Genomic DNA, 17,153 nt, shown 5'->3' with positions numbered 1-17,153 from the left:
GANNANAANANATAAAGANATGTGTGCACACTCTNTTATTCTTCTCTCTCTCTCTCTCTCTCTCTCTCTCTCTCTCTCTCTCTCTCTCTATAACGCATATGAAACATGAATTCAAGAAATCGCACATTAACAGGGAAACATTGAAAAAGATTTCGATAAAAATTTAAAAATAAATCTAAAAATTTTCACGAGGCAATGAAGCATTGGAAATAAATTTTTTAAAATTATATCAGTATCGTGCAAATATTTCTGCCGCGTCGGTTTTAATTGTTCATCGCGCTTTTATTAACAATGAATGATCCGCGATTTACCAGCGATCTCGCTCAATGATTTGATCGACAATTCCACTGTTCGCCCCGTATTCCCACGGAGCGAAACAATTTTTAACAATGGAATTCCCAGAGTTCTTGAAATATTCGTGCGGAAAATGGAATCCGCCGCGCGCGTATAGCCGGTGCGTTTGTTCGCGGCCGACATGTTGCCGCGCCACGGTACATATGTTGCACGGTAGGCGTGGCCTGTGCTTTGTCGGATCACTGTCTGATCGAAACCATCCGTATCTACTGCTCGACTTCGACCACTGCTTCTTGCGTCTCACGATCAATCCATCGCACGGAGGTCACGAAATCACGAAATTCGAAACGCAAACACTATTTCCATGATAATAATTTATTCGCTCTTATATTATTCTCCATCCTCTTTTGTCGTTTAATGTTTTCGTGCAATAAGTTTCGTGTCATAATTTAATAATAGACAGCTATTCTTTTTAGCTGAACTTCTTACGCAATTCTCTGTTTTCTCTCCAACGTGGAAGGAAAAAGATGAATTGTGCAAGAAATTCTACTAAAAGGAACAAGCGTTTCATTAATTTTTGTAAAAACAGATGTTTTGTCAAAATAAATTTTAAAAAATATTTATATATAATATATGATAAAAAATAATAGAATATGTGTATGAATATGTTTCGGCGACATTAAAAATTATAAATAAATAAGAAATTAATGTCTCCTAAAAAAAAAAAAAAATAAATAAAGATAACTAGGCGAATAACGCTCGCCCGCTTCCTATTAATTCAATTTCCTTATTTGTTATTAAAAATTATAAAAAGAAACGTATTATTTTGTTCACATTATTTAATTATGTTGATATTTTTTATTTATTTATTTGTTTGTTGCTGTGTGCGTGAATGTGTGGAGTGTTGGTATTGAAAAGTAGACACTTGAAATAGTTGAAATAAATAAAAGATTGACACGAAATAAGAGGAGAGCGATGCTGTACATGTAAAATATTTATAAATATTTATAAATATAAATGGATAAATATAAATGGTATTGCCAGATGATGACTTATTGGACGAGAATCGACCACGGGATGGCCGTCGGGGTCCGAAACGGCCGCGGACGATTCTTACGTCGGCACAGCGACGTCAATTCAAGGCGTCTTTTGAGGTGTCTCCGAAGCCTTGCAGGAAAGTTCGCGAAGCACTCGCTAAGGACACTGGCCTTAGCGTGCGCGTGGTTCAAGTGTGGTTCCAAAATCAGCGCGCAAAGATGAAGAAACTTCAGCGGAAGGCCAAAACGGAGCCCGGATCCGATAAAGAGCCAAAGGAGGAGCGAAGGACGGAAAGTCCACACAGCGATCACAGTAAGTGGCCTTTTTCATCTTATTAACTCAGAACTCTATCGAGAATTCAAGTGCTATTTTTTAAATCTATGCATGACTATTCCTGAATTCCTGATCCTGAAATACTTTTTTGAATTTGAACGTGAAATTTCGAAAACGTTATTGTTTCTATACATTACTTTCATTTTCTGATTAATAAATTTTAATGCGATTTTCATCATATTTTATCACATTCGAGTTATTTATTTTTTAAAAAGTCAAGTATAGTCTCGAGAATCGAGGAAAAACACGCGAATTTGCGAAGACTGGTTAATGGGGCTTTTTTTGTAAACGAATGAGTTCAATGTCAATTGTCTAATCTCGTTCGCAGGTCATTACTTGAACGCCCTGAACATGCGCGATGGGGAATCTTCTAGCTTCCCCTCAGCCACCCAACCGCTCAACCCCAATAACCCGTACTCGCCCGACGGTAAGTCTTTACTCACCGTAGAAACTCATTTGCGCATCGGTGTCACAGACGGTATATGCGTAACGCGTTTGTGTCTCGACAGTTGTTTACAAAGTATCCTAGAACGTGTGTGATATTTTTGAGAGCAGACATTCTGCGGTTGATTCATAATAGACTCTTACTTTACTAATTTTTTATGAAAACGTAAAAATTTATTAATTATAATTGGTGCAATATTTTAATATTTATTATTAAAAATGCTCTTTTAAATTCCTAAATTATCTTATTATAATAATTAACGTAAAAATAAATTTAAAAATATAAATTAGTCGCTCAAATTTTTATTAACAAAAAATTAATTGCGGATTGTAATTGACATATATTTTCTTTATTACTTCTCGTATTTTTGGTGATTAATTACAATATAATGACAATGACAATAGTCAAAAGGTGAATGAATAAAATTGATCATTAAAAATATGAAATGAAACCAGTGGAAATATATGTCAATTGCATTCCGCTAATTTTTTTCTGATAAAAATTATTTTACGTTTTTTTGTTTATTTTTACATTTATAAAAAATTTAGGAGCATAAATTGAATATATTAAAAATGCTGTAATAATTATACCTCGGTAATGTTTCTATAAAAAGTTTCTATTAGGCAACATTTTTTTACTTCAATTTTTTTTTAATCAAAGATAGACGCTCGGATATATTTTTTAGAACATCCAACAATGTCATGCACCCACACTCAAAATTCGAACCGAATATTTTTAGTTTCTATATAGAGAACGACAATTCCTTTTTATATCTCGAGTCTGCAATTTTTAATAGTTTTTTCGATACAATCAAATCTGTTATTTAATATCCAGTTATTGGATATAAAGGAATTTATTCTATTTTTCTCATCCAGCAAAAGATATATAGTTTATTGTGTTAGATAATATTTTTCTAGTTTGTCTTAAAGTATGTCGAAAATAATTTTATTTCGTATTGTATGAGACATTTATCGTAAAAATTAATAATTTGAACCATTAACACTTTAAAATAGGAAATTTATTTTGATAGTTAGGCTATTTTTCATAAATTAGACTTTTTATAAGTTGATAACTGATGAAACTATTAACGCTTTAAAATTGGAAATCGAATTTTGAAAGAAATCCAAATTTGAAATTTAGATAATTTTTAAGGTAAGCACCCTATATATAGAAATTATTTTTTTAGAAAACAATGACAAAGAAAAATATAAAGAAATAATTAATACGTCATGTAAATAAATTCAGTGTCAAAGTATAGATAGAAATCGAGATTGATCGAAGTTTATGTAAATCTCTTTATTCTCCCGCAATACATTCTACATTGTCTGATTTTGTATTACATGCACAAAAAACTGCGGGTAAAATTTCGAAATATTTTCATTGTTGCAACTTGCATACCATTCGACATACCAGCGTACATACAATATCTCAGAATGAGATACCATTGCACCTCGTTAAAGTGCCATGATACTTTGCGAGAAATGAAGAAATGCATATCTTTTTTTTTCAGACGCGTACCCGGGCCACTCGGGAGAGAGCTTCTGTAGCAGCGATCTGTCTCTGGACGGTACGGACGGCGGCTTCGACATCGGCGAGAATGATGGCGGCGGCGCGGACGGTAGTCATCAGGGTGCTTCGCATTCCCACCATGGCTCATCATCGCACGATACCCCGTCGCTGTCGCAGAGTCTACATGCGGCCATCAACAATCCCATCGACAAACTGTTCATGATGCAAAGTAGTTACTTCAGTGGCGATCACGCGTAATCCAAGTTTCCCTCTTTCTTCCTCTCTCTATCTTCTTCCCTCTGTCACTGTCTCTCTCTGGAATTCGTCGCTTATTTCTCATCGCCTTCACCCTCTTTTGCGTCCTTTTACTCGATCTACAAAGCGACTTACTTTGTCAAGGAAGCCGACGTAATATTATTATTCAATTTTTAGCTTTAAAATGATTGCGATTAGTTTGTCGAATTTAGACTCTTTTTTTCTAGGCTAGCTGATCGCTGCTAATTTGATCTGGCCGATGTTGTTGAAAATTTTATTTTACTTTTATTTTTAAGTGATTTTTTTTCTAAATGATTTAATGTATTTCTAACTTTTGAATTTGCGATATCGATGGTTCTCCAAAAATATTTGCTTTTCTTTCTGTTTCAGATACAAAAATCTGTATTTATCCTCTGTGTGTAATAAATGCATATTCATAAAAACGTTACGAAGAAAAGTTATTAAAAGTTTTCCTTGTAATCACGTTTTTTACTCCAAAGAACTGACAAAAAACATCAAATGCATTAAAACATTGTGTTAATATAGATTTTATTCCTGAGAACATTTCACGCTTTCAACAGCTTGATTGCAGAAAAATTATTACAATAAAAAACTTTTTCCTGTGCAAAATAAATAAACGGGTTAAAAATGTAAAGTAAAAGAAGATAAAATAGAAAAATGAATATGATAGAAGAAATAATTGAAACAATACTTGTAATTTTTTAAATAATTAGCATCTGTACGTATACATATATTACCTATATATTATATATATATCTATACGTATATATCTATACATATTACCTATATTATTTATACATCAATTTTTAAGAATAAAAAATTTTAAAATTTTTAACAATTTTTAACTACCTAGATAAATTTATCAATATTTCTTCGTTATTAATATGTATAGTAGTACAATAAAATTAATAGATAATAATTATGACAACAAAGTCAATATTTATAGAAACTATATATATAAATTTTTCAAGATTTTCTTTATCGTTTATATCTAATTTTATTTATATTTAATTTATATTTATAATTTATTAATATTCATATCTTATACTTATTTCATATTTTTTAACTTATTTCTTATTTTTTATTTAATTAATAAAATTAATTTATTTTTTAATAATTCGATGAAAAATTTCCGTATGGAGAAAAGAAAGATATGTTATCATGAAAATATATTCAAGAAATTTCAGAAAATATACAAGAAAAAATATGCTATAAAACATCTATTATTATATATGTTTCTATTTTTTTTAATAATAAAATTGATACACTGAGAGAAAAAAAGTTGCTGCTTCAAAAGAATATTAGTTGCTTCGACTAAATGCAGCAGTCACAAGCAAATATTTGTTGATTCAAACAAATAATACGTTGACATGACTAACGTATATTTTACTTAAATATATAAATACTTAAACTAAATAATCACTACGAAACGCATTTAGTTAATAACTTTTTTTCTCAGTCCACGTATTAAACTTCATTCAATTGTACATATTCAAAAATTTTTTTTATTTTATATCTTATAATTTGTCTAGTATATATGTATATATATAAAATATATTATCATATAATATTATATAATATTATTATACATGTAGAACATTAAATGAAAAGATTCTACAGTAATTAAAACTACTTATACTTTAAATCTCTTAACGGTATAAACTACAATGCAAGATTTCGAAAATGTTTTATATTTTAATCATATTACAATTAGAAAAATAATAAAATAAATTTCGACCTTAAATTAGGTCATCTTCAGTATTAAAAAATTTTTACAATTTTTTCAGAATTTCAGAATTAATGCAAATAATATAATATCGCAGAATAATATAAAGAGTTTAAAATACCAAGTTATAAATTGTTGTAAGAAAATTTGTTCAAATTGATAATGTTCATAATAAGTTGTCTGTGTTAAATCTTCAAAGAGAAAAGAATAGTCGGATATCGTATATAATCTTATTAAATTGTCTATTGTTAAAATTCAGTCAACTTAATTCTATCGCTAATCCTCTTTGGTTATTCATATATAATTTCCAGATTCTAATGAATTGAATATAAAATTAATGATTCTGAGTTACAATTAAGAAAGTATAATGATTTCTTATCTATGTGCATAATTTTTATGAGTTCTATCAGGATGTGGTGAACTTGTGTTAAAGAATAAAATATCCGAAACTGTATATTGAACTCAGATCATGACTGTACAATTTATAAACAATTTTCATCGAAAAACTAAAAGAGAGGATATCCTTGGAGTTAAGTGAAGGAAGCTGTATTAAACAAAGGAAAATATGCTTTGAATAGGCATTCTGTATCATTTTGTATGTTAAAACACTTTGTTTATCTCTTTGATATACTTTCAAAAACAAAATTGGGTAAATGTTCTTCTTTACACAGCCAGCATCAAATGACTTTCGAGAGACTTTGATCTCGACTCAAGAAGATCAAAGTTACTGACTTTTTCCGTCGCGTTATTTATTAAAAAATTATTAATGAAAACGGTTTTATAAATAATAAGTAATTTTTGAACACATGATACATATTTCAGCAATATAGTATGAGTTTTGCTCCACGTAAGTTGATGTTTATATATACGTTCGTGTTAAGAATTTGAGAATAATAATATTAACACATCATTATGAAAAGAAATACATTGTTATTTGAATATATTATAACAGCCCTTTGTCTGACTTGGTAGAGCGAAGATGTTGCTCCATGATTTTCTTCATTTAATTTACAATTTTGAAGATCTTATAAACTATTTATGTACTATGGTTTGATTAAGGTTAGGTTTATATATCCATGAGTATATAATAACCTAACCCTAATGCAATCCTGTACCATCCCATCTTCTCTCTGCTTAGGAACGTACGACTTTTCACGCGATTTTCCACAGCGATTTTGATTGTTATATTTTTTATTATTTTCCAGTTATTAGCTCAATAAGACAATGATATGCTCGGTAGTCGTGATAGTGGAAGCGAAAGTTGATCGGAGAAAATATAATCGAGAACAGATAATTAGTGAGCAATGGGTTTTTGGTGCTATCGAAGGTAGCAGTAAATCTTTTTTTATTGTTCCTGTAGAAAATCGTACTGCACAAACGTTAATGAGAATAATTCAGAAATATATTGCACCAGGCAATATATAATTTACAGATTCGTGGAAAGGATATACTTTTAAAAAGAACTTGATTATGTGCATCAGACCGTTAACTCTCTATTAATTTTGTTGACCCTAAATCTGGTGTATATACACAAAATATTGAGCGATTATGATGTGATATTCGTTTTACTTTACCACGATTTGATGTACGAGAAGGATATTACGAACATTATTTAGTAGAATTTATTAAAAAACGATATGATTTTAATAGAATACCGCAATTTTTTAAATTAATGGTTTCTTTATATCCATTAAATGTATTGTCAAGTAATGAATAAAATATTATACATTTTTGGAATGTGTATGTTGTGTTGAAAAGTGTCCTATTCATAAAAACATTTTCATTAATAATTTTTTAATGAATAACGAGCGACGGAAAAAATCAATGATTTTGACCTTCTTGGAGATCAAGGCCAAAATGAAGATCACTTAGAAGTCATTTGGAATTGGCTAAAAGGGAACATTTATCCAAAATTGTTTTAATCTAAACTTCTTACCTTTTTATTTACGACAAAAAAATCTTTTTATGAAAAAAGATGGGATGCAATTCTTCTCTCTTAAAATAAGAGTTAAAAAATTATTTGATAATTTAATAAAGATTTTGGAAAATAATTCTGAATAATCTCTTATTTCAGATTTTCTTAAGTCTAGAACAAAATAAATTTAAATTTGAGCAAAAAAGACTCAGATTGCAGATAAGAGAGAGTAAAAATATAATTGCAGACGGACGCTTAAGATGTTATATATTTAATTAATTGTTAAATATGTTATATGTATAATTGACAACACATTAATGATTCAGGGATTAAGAATAGACAGGAAGTATTTTCCTTTTTTTTCACGTATAAAACGGTATATTTATTTATGTTTAATGTAATTTACATTTGTTCCTTTTTCGTGAGATCATTACTAATCTACAATTTGCGTCGCAGCTATTAGCGCAATAGTTATTATCGCTTCTACATATTTCACTACTGATGATAGGCTTTCTCTAATTTTTACTCTGATTTCAAATTATATATTTTATGTTATGTTTTGTTACTATACTATCTTAATAACAAATCTCAATACAAGGCAACGTGTTTTTATCAATGATAACGCTCGTGATATGCATGAGAATCAATATTCAACTATTATAGTTTTGCGTGACATATTTTTATTAAAAATATCAATATAATTTTTATTTCTAACAAAATGTGTTCTTCTTGCTTAAAGCTTAAAGCTAATTTAAGATTTGCTTAGATAAGAGTATTTTATAGATACTATTCAACAATAACATATTCATAGACACTATTTAACGTCTTGTGATTTTTGAAAGTTACTTTCCGCTTGCAATCTTACTTTCTCAGTCTATGAACATTTGCGATTATAACATAGTGATATTTTTTTCAGTCTAACATTATATCGATTAACCATTGTTTTTATTCTATTCAAGGTTCTTTCCATTTCTATGTGAATGTGAGCAAAGAGAAAAAACATATTATAATGTACATTGTACAAGATAGTTTATTTAACTTGTGTACTTTAAATATTTTTGCCGTTTTAAATAATAAAGGTAAAAATTAAAGCTATAGTATTTTAAGATTTCTAGGAGCAATATTTACCCAATAATTTTGTTCTCGTAGCGTAGCCTAAAAAAAATTTTAAGTGCAATTTTCTATTCTTTTAAATGAAATAATTTCTTATTTACAAGAGAAATACGAAATAAAATAATTCAAAATTAATATTTTATAAAAATATAGAGTATAAAATATTTCATTAACCTTTTTTTTTTATCTTTGATAATCTTTTATACATTTGTATACAGAATAATTAGAAGAATCATGCTATATAAAAAAATGTAAGATTCCATTTAAAGAAACTCAAGCTACTATTTTTATGCATAAAAATATTATCAATAAATACATTACGAATGCTTTTTAAAAATATCTTAAAATTTTATAACTTCAATCTGTTTTGTTCCTAATAACAAAAATATTAAAATATACATGTTAAATGGACTACTTTGTATATACAAATAAAAATAACTGTTAGAGAATAACTATTATATAATATATTCGTATATATTTATATAATATATACGAAAAGTACAAATTTCTTTCAAAGAGAAAAGAAATTCTATTCTTCGATATTCATGAAAAAAATATTCAATTTCATATAAAATAATACATGATCATACACAATTATCTATGTATTAAGCAAAATTACGTAATAGAGATAAACCTTGACATAAAATTCTATCCATCGTAACGGAACACTTGAATTGTATAAAAAAGAACACGATATTTATATAATTATTCTAATTTTCTGTTGTTTTAACAAATTTATGGATCTTTTACATAGCCTTGTACTTATAAATATTATAAATTTATAAAAGATCCGTATTATAAATGTAATTTAAAATAATTGAGATGTAGATTCGCTTTCACATGCATTAATTTTTATGCTTATTTTTTAATATATTTTTATTTACCCTGCAGTGAGCAATTATTAAAATTTCATCCGTAGAAAATGGAACGCATGTATATTATAATAATAACAACTCACTTTCAATATATATAACTTTCATGTATACTTTCATTTTTAATGTTTCAACATTGGCTTTGTTGAAATAATGTTTTTTTCTCTCTTTAGCAAAAAGATGCAATTTTTCTTTGATATCTCAATTCAATTCATCGATATTTCTTTCTTCATAAAGAAATCTGATTGTGAGCTTAGAATTGAGATTAGGAATTGTGATCAATCTTCTAAAATTAAACATATAAATTTCCATATTTAAAAGTCAGAAGATTTGAAGTTTAGAATGCGTTATTTCGATTATCACGTCACACATATACACTTTGAAGTTAAATAAAACTCTAAAATTGTTGAGTATTATAAAAATTTCATATAGAAATTAAAGTGTTTTCCTATTGGCAATATAACATTTAGACATTTCTCGCAATAATCATTATCTATGTTTATATATGTATGTTCAATCATACATTTTGACAAAAAAACAAAAAAAGCATTGGAAAACTACTCTATTTTTTCTAGATCGTTAAAAAAGTTTAAAATAAAAAAAAGCCCTTAATTTCAGGGCACTTCTTTGATGGGCAAATCACATAGTCAGAATGGCTTTCTCTAAAATGATCATCAATATGATCCAATATGATATACAAAAAAAATAAACAAAAGCTCTAATTTTACTTAAATTTTTGTTCCAGTTTAATTTTATTAAATGTCAATAAAACGGTTTAACAATTCTTTTTTTTTTCTCATTGATATAAATGTATATATATATATATAAAATTTAAATATAACGTATGCGTATTTAAAATTTTCTAATTCCTGAAGAATTTACGTCGTACAAGTATCGATTATTGCGACATATCTATCCTTACAAAAAAATTGATGAATGCCAGCTGTCTCTAAGTACTCGCATCACCGAGATAAGAAGCTTAAGGGCAATGTTTTATGAAAATGTCTAATTAAAAAATTCTTCTCGAATATCTGCTCGATATCCATATATACTAATATTTAAAAAACCCGCTTTAGATGTGATATTTTTATATGTACTAGAGTGAACCATATGTACAGTGTGTATACGATATACGTACATACGTATGCATATAGTGTACACACGGTTGAACGCATAAAAATATGCACTTCTCTAAAGTGGGTAATAAAAATCTTTAACAACGACCTGCGTGACGTCTTCTGATACATAATCGATGCTTAGGAGAGATTTCATCACAGATCGAACCACCCGATTATTTGCGATCGAGGGTTGTTGTCGCGAGATTTCGAGTGCTCTTCGAGCTATCACGTCTATTTTTTTTTTATTACCTACCTAAGATCTAAGTAAATTCATGGCGGTGAAAGAAAGACAGAGAGACAGAAAAAGAAAAAGGGACAAGCTTAAGAATTAGTTTGCTTTTCGACATGGTTGACATGTTGTTGTTTGTTCATAAGCTGTGTCTCGTATTTCTCTCTGTTTTGAGAAATATTTGCGCGCGTCTATAATATTACGTTCTTCATGCTTGAAGCAGTGACAGATTAACGCAAATAATATAGGCAAATAAGCACTTGTCTAGAGCAACAAATTTTTGAAGACATAAAGTTTTTACACAATTCAGATAAATTTTTAATCTAACGTTGCATGAATTACACCGAGCATGTTGTATCAGATATCTTATAAATATACAGTTAAAAATGTATTTTATTTATATTATTTATTAAGGGTTATGAGATATTTTTATCAACTAATTCGGGGGTATAAACCTTTTTTTTAACCATTTTCCCTTTTATCAAAATTATAAATGATTGAAGCCATCTTGGGTAGATGTTGATGCCTAGAGGCACCAGCAAAATAATTAATCTGTCACTGCTTATTAAGGATTATTGAATGTTTTTACCAGCTAATGCGGGGATATAAATCATTTTTTTATCCATTTTCCCTTTTATAAATTAACGAAGTCACGTGGGAGCTACATGTTGGTGTCCCTATAGGGACGGCAAATCTGTCTGTGGAACTGGCTTGAAGGATTTTATTATTTCCACGATGCTGACGTAGGTTCCCACCACGAGACCCAGCAGGCCGAACACGATCAGGAGGAAGTTCTTGATTAACATGATTTTGAAGGGACCGAAATCGTTTTCCGGCCACAAGACGCATATTTCGATAATAGCCGGGAAAGCGATGCCGAGGGCAGATAGACAGAGCGCGCCGAAGAGGGAGATAAATAGGCCGAGTCTTGGTATAGCGATCGCCAGGATGACTGAAAATGATAAAGACCGTAAAGATTAGATATCTGAGAACCTTTAAAAGGACCTTCAAATTTATACAATTTTGATATCTGTTTTATTTGAGTTTAAGCACTTGAACATTACTATGTAAGTACTTTTAATTACAAGCGAAACTTTTTATATTAATTCACATAATATTATTTAATGTCTCTTGAAAATTTAATTATTATTATTAATTTATTATAATTAATTTTAATTATTATTAATAATTAAAAATTTTAATAATTATTTGATTATTTGGCTAAAATAAAATTTATTATTAATATTACTTACATGTGACTAGGGTAACAAAGGTTCGGCAAGCATATTCCCATAAAATTTTGCGGTTTTGTATTCGATGATCTAAATAGGTGGTCCATAAAATTTCGACGGGTACGTAGGCTTGCAGAGCATATGTTATAAATATGGCGATCGCAAACATTATTTTAATACTTTGAGCCATACTGCAATAAATAAGATTTAAAAAAATAAAATTTGCAATATAATAGAGAAAATAATTCAATTATTTCAGATTATATCTAGATTATCTTAATTATATTTAAAGCTAATTCAAGAAATTTTCTTTATTTATTATGTTGAATTTCTTTGATGATTTTAGATCATTTCAACGTTCTTTCACATTTTTCTATATTTTTAATAGATAATTTAATAGATAATTTTAATAGATAGATAGATATTTTTAATAGATAAAATCAAAATAGTTTCATTATATGACAGTAGTTATAAGAAATTGATTTATTGTTACAATTTCTTGATTTGTCTTATTATCTGAATTGTTTGAAATTAAAAATTTCTTCTACTTACGCTTCTTCTGGCGGCAGATTAAAAGTGACACTTCCTTTGGCATCGGATCCGTACTTTATGTAGCCAAAAAGACCTATAGCAATGTATAAGATGACAATCACAGTCATCCCTATATTTAATACACCACAATAGCCTCCGAAACTTTGTGGTGTTTTCATGTTGTTCTCCAGAGCTATAATCTAAGTAGCAATAATATATTTTATTTTAACACAGGAAGCTAATGACAGTACAGCGTGATTAACGGTGCGTAACGTAGTTACAAACTTATGTTATATATTCTTTTAAAGAATACATTTTTATTAATTATATAAGTTAATTTTATTTAGAGTTTTATTAAAGGTTATCTGATATTTCAAGAAGTGCGAGTGTGACAGACAGCGCACGAGACTGTTGTGCCAGAGATCCCAGGCAGAATCGAAAAAATGCTCGTAGCTCCTTTCGGCAGGCAATGGCAAACCACCGAGAATATCCTTGCCATATATATTTTTCTAAACAAAATCGTTCGGAATCGACGTTAAACTGTAGGTCCCTTATGACTGTGTACAATCACGTGCGCATTATAGGTATATGAAAGAAATCACCAGCTCGATCATTGGCAATAGGATTGAGGTAGGAAGAATATTTCAAGACAAATCTTTGGTTTCGTCATGAATCTATGCCACGTTTAAATTTGGCAATTTGTTTATGACTCAATCCTTGGTTCAATGACGCACCGAGGATAAACTATTAATGAATGAAACTACTGGAACTATTAATTACTAATTGTATATAATTGCTGATGATGAAAATAGAAATCGAAATGTTCAATTAATTGTGGATGACATCAAGATAATACAATAAAATTATAATATAAGTTTGTATATTACTACGTTGCGCATCATTAATCGCGCTATACTCTCATTAGTCTTGATTCCTGTATTTATTGATTCTTTTTATAATTTTAATTTTTTTTAATATCATTGCAGCATTAACAATACAAGCGAATTTTTTATTTATCTAATTTTTATAGTACTCCTAAAATCTATTTGAATTTTACCTTTAATTGTACGTTTAATATTTTAATATTACGATGAGATAAATAGATTTAACAAAAAGCTTTGAAAATATCTTAATAAATAACTATAATTAAAAATATTATGATGAAATAACGAATACAAGTAATTACATTATTAATTATAACGATTATGTTTACTGGGACCTTTGCATATGGCTCTCCATATGTTAATTTCTGTCGTACATACATACAAAAAGATTTTTATTTCCTGAGACGAGGGAGATTGTTATATATTGATCGCAACTTTAAGAGGAATATATATTTTCTAGACTTACCACACCGACGGCTTCTAACGCAAATAACGTCGTTCCAAAATAGAGGGAAAAATTTCTTAATGTACCAAACATCTCCCTGTCGCTGATCGGCGGTAGATCTTGAAACATATACTTTATAAGAATCATGGTGAGTCCAACGAACGTAATTAAGTTTGCTAGCGTAGAAAACGGCGCCAATAACTTCAGATTTCTAATGTAGTTTATCAAAATCAGCGGAAGCAACAAAATGAGCATATGGGTTGAAATATCCAAAGGTGCCCAATACTGGTCTGTCACCTGCGTTCGTTAATAAAATTATAATAAATGCGCTGCTCACGTCCATCAGACGAGGGTCCGATGGTTAAAGTTCGTTGTCGATCAGCGAAGTGCTTTCTCGATTGGTAGCGTTTTACAGGAACAATCGATTCCTCGATTTGGTTTTTTCTTATTGCCATCATGGATTTACCTGTTTGATATTTGATGCTACAAACACGATATAAACGCAGCAAATTCCCAATTGATATATTATCATAAATCCGTCTACGAGTCCTCTGGAAATAATAACATTTTTAAGATTCAACTACGGACTCGTGCATATCTTTGTAACACACAAATTCGGAGAAATAATTATACTTTCATCTTGTGTAGCAATAGATATCTTTTTTTAGCTTCTATATAGAACGCAGCGGCAGAATAACGCTCATGTTCATTATTTTTAGTAAAATATAACTATAATATATCTATAATAAATATATCTATAATAAAATATATCTATAATAAATGTCTCATTTATACTAGTTTATATTAATATTTCTTCACATTATTTTCTATTATTTTCTGTCATTTCACATAATTAGTAATAAATTGAAAATAAGAGGGGGGCCTTATTTTCAAATAAATTGAATCATTCAATTTAAATTAATTTCTAATTACTTGCAAAAATTCTAGAATTGCACATATAAATAATAATAAAAATATTTTATGTTTATTATTGCAAACTATTTTACAATATTGTATGTATTTATTTTTGAATAAAATGTATATTTATCTAGTTTATTTAACATATTGTAATAAAGAAAGTTCGACATGATAAATATTTATTAAATATAAAGATATATTTATTTGATACAAGAAATGTTAATTTAATTTAATCAATCATTTTTTTTATTGAACAAATATTTACTTATTGTAAGTAAATGTTTAGTTGGCAGTATTGAACTAAATATTTATTAAAATTAACTATATTTTTTTCTCAATACGTATAAGAAATGTATAAATATATAAATATTTTTTTTTACATATAAACTTTATTTATTTATTATTCTTCTTTAAACAATTGCTAGAATATCTGAATGTACGACTACAGTCCTATATTCATTATATTAATGAGCATATCACTGAATTATATCGGCTAAACTATAAATGGATACTTACGGTGCATAGGGTGAAAACCATTTCACGCATCGAGGACCTTTCTCCAGAGCATATTTCATGCTAAGCGGATAGCTCAATATAGGAACTTTTAACCGTTTACACAATTTATACTGCGCCTTTACGAGTACGTGTAAGCAGTACGTGCACAATGCACCTATGATAACTGTAGCAATGACGCCAACCACCAGACCGCTATTGTAAAATGCATTCGGCATTGCTAAAATTCCCGTGCCCAAACTGCCTTTCAGTAGATGAACCAGAGTTTCAAAATTTCTAAAAAAAAGTATTTTCAGATTAATAGGATTGTTTCTAGTAAAATAATCCATGTACATCCAATTGTTCGTCTTATTATAAATATTTTATTATAAATATTTACGTTCAAAACTGATCTTTTTCTCACAATTAGTTAAATTTTGAAAAACGTACAATGCGGAATTAATAATTTTAATAATCTAAAAGTATTTTCAGATTAATAAGACTTAAAGAAATTTTCAGCTAAGTTTCAAGGAATGCGCGGATTTAATTATCTTAACAATTAATCACGAATTAACTTAAATATTAATGATAAATAATGCATTTTAACAATAAAGAATAATTCAGGTTAATTCGATAGGGAGTGTGGAATTTAGTAATTTTAGTAGCTAATTCATATATACATTTATCAAATTTTTTTTATCTAATATTTCAAATTATAATATATGTGTCATGGGGGATGTAATATTACGAGAAAATATTATTATAAATTCGAAGAACAGTGATAATATATTATCTTATTTAAATACAATATCTTTTAATCATTGGGCAAGTTGAAGACGATAAAGCGGTTAGGCATGCTATCGAGCGATTGAATATGAATCTATAAGTAACAATGTATATTATACATAGTTGTATATTATACATGTATATTATACATAGTTGTTACTTATAGATTCATATTCAATCGCTCGATAGCATGCTTATGCTCATTTGCTCGGTGAGCAGGCTAGCCGCTTTGTCAACTTGAACGCGCTAATTATTTTGTACTTACGAAGTTGGATTTGGTCTATCCCGATGCATATGAGGATCATAATCCGTATCTTCGATTTGAGATAACATATTTTCAACATTATTTACACCATCAGTATTATTTACACAATCTGCAGTGACTTCGTTGTTCTCCCTACGTATAAATTTATAAATGACAATGTTGTGACAGAAATAGTTAACGAAAAGTTAAAGTATTTTGCTTTTAAATGAATACGACTATTTTATATAAATTATATGCCTATATATCTATATATTTATATATCTATATATTTATATATTCATGCAGAAGTAATTTCGAGTTTCAATTTATTCAATACACTCAATATTATTTAATCATACTTATTAGGACTTTGAGAATCAATCGGTTCCATACGTAAACATTCTTTCTCCGAGTTTTCCATGATCATATACAATTTCTTTTGGCTCGTTTGTGTCGCTAAAACATTTTTATATATTATTTTTATTAAATTATACAGAATGTCCCAAAATTTTTTACCAAGCACTCTTGTGTAGATAGAGCGGACTAAACTGAGTCGAAAAGTCCTTTATTTTGCAATAATTAATAAGATATTAATTATTAAAAAGTGCTTAATATTGATTTAATAATTTTTTCTCAAATACTATTAACTTTATAGAAAAACTGCAATAGATAAAAATTATTTATTTTCTTTTCGTAGAAACTCTAAGAATTTTTTTAGAATTTTTTATCAACTTCTTAATATTTGTAATAATG

General features: G+C 28.5%; 2 protein-coding genes across 2 annotated transcripts in view; one reads left to right on the top strand and one right to left on the bottom strand.

Annotated features, from left to right (window-relative positions):
• Positions 1 to 3,877, top strand: part of LOC105623009 (LIM homeobox transcription factor 1-beta-like) — a 10,947-nt gene extending 7,070 nt beyond the window's left edge. Inside the window, exons 3-5 of the mRNA XM_012204412.1 lie at positions 1,339 to 1,644; positions 1,994 to 2,092; positions 3,621 to 3,877. Of these exons, the coding sequence (XP_012059802.1) occupies positions 1,339 to 1,644; positions 1,994 to 2,092; positions 3,621 to 3,877 (662 nt within the window). The remainder of the gene's footprint in view (positions 1 to 1,338; positions 1,645 to 1,993; positions 2,093 to 3,620) is intronic.
• A 7,668-nt stretch (positions 3,878 to 11,545) lies between these two features.
• On the bottom strand, positions 11,546 to 16,827 carry LOC105623008 (proton-coupled amino acid transporter 1-like). The gene is made up of 8 exons (XM_012204411.1): positions 16,760 to 16,827; positions 16,422 to 16,553; positions 15,395 to 15,667; positions 14,427 to 14,511; positions 13,982 to 14,257; positions 12,653 to 12,831; positions 12,122 to 12,291; positions 11,546 to 11,820 (listed from the first exon to the last, which is right to left on the bottom strand). The coding sequence occupies exons 1-8, from the start codon at positions 16,825 to 16,827 to the stop codon at positions 11,546 to 11,548; spliced, it is 1,458 nt and encodes a 485-aa protein (XP_012059801.1).
• Between the last annotated feature and the right edge of the window lie 326 nt (positions 16,828 to 17,153).

The sequence above is a fragment of the Atta cephalotes genome, assembly GCF_000143395.1.
Source record: "Atta cephalotes unplaced genomic scaffold scaffold00052, whole genome shotgun sequence".
Lineage (NCBI taxonomy): Eukaryota > Metazoa > Arthropoda > Insecta > Hymenoptera > Formicidae > Atta > Atta cephalotes.
The sequence above is the reverse complement of the archived record's forward strand: the minus strand, read 5'-3'. Positions and strand labels throughout refer to the sequence as shown.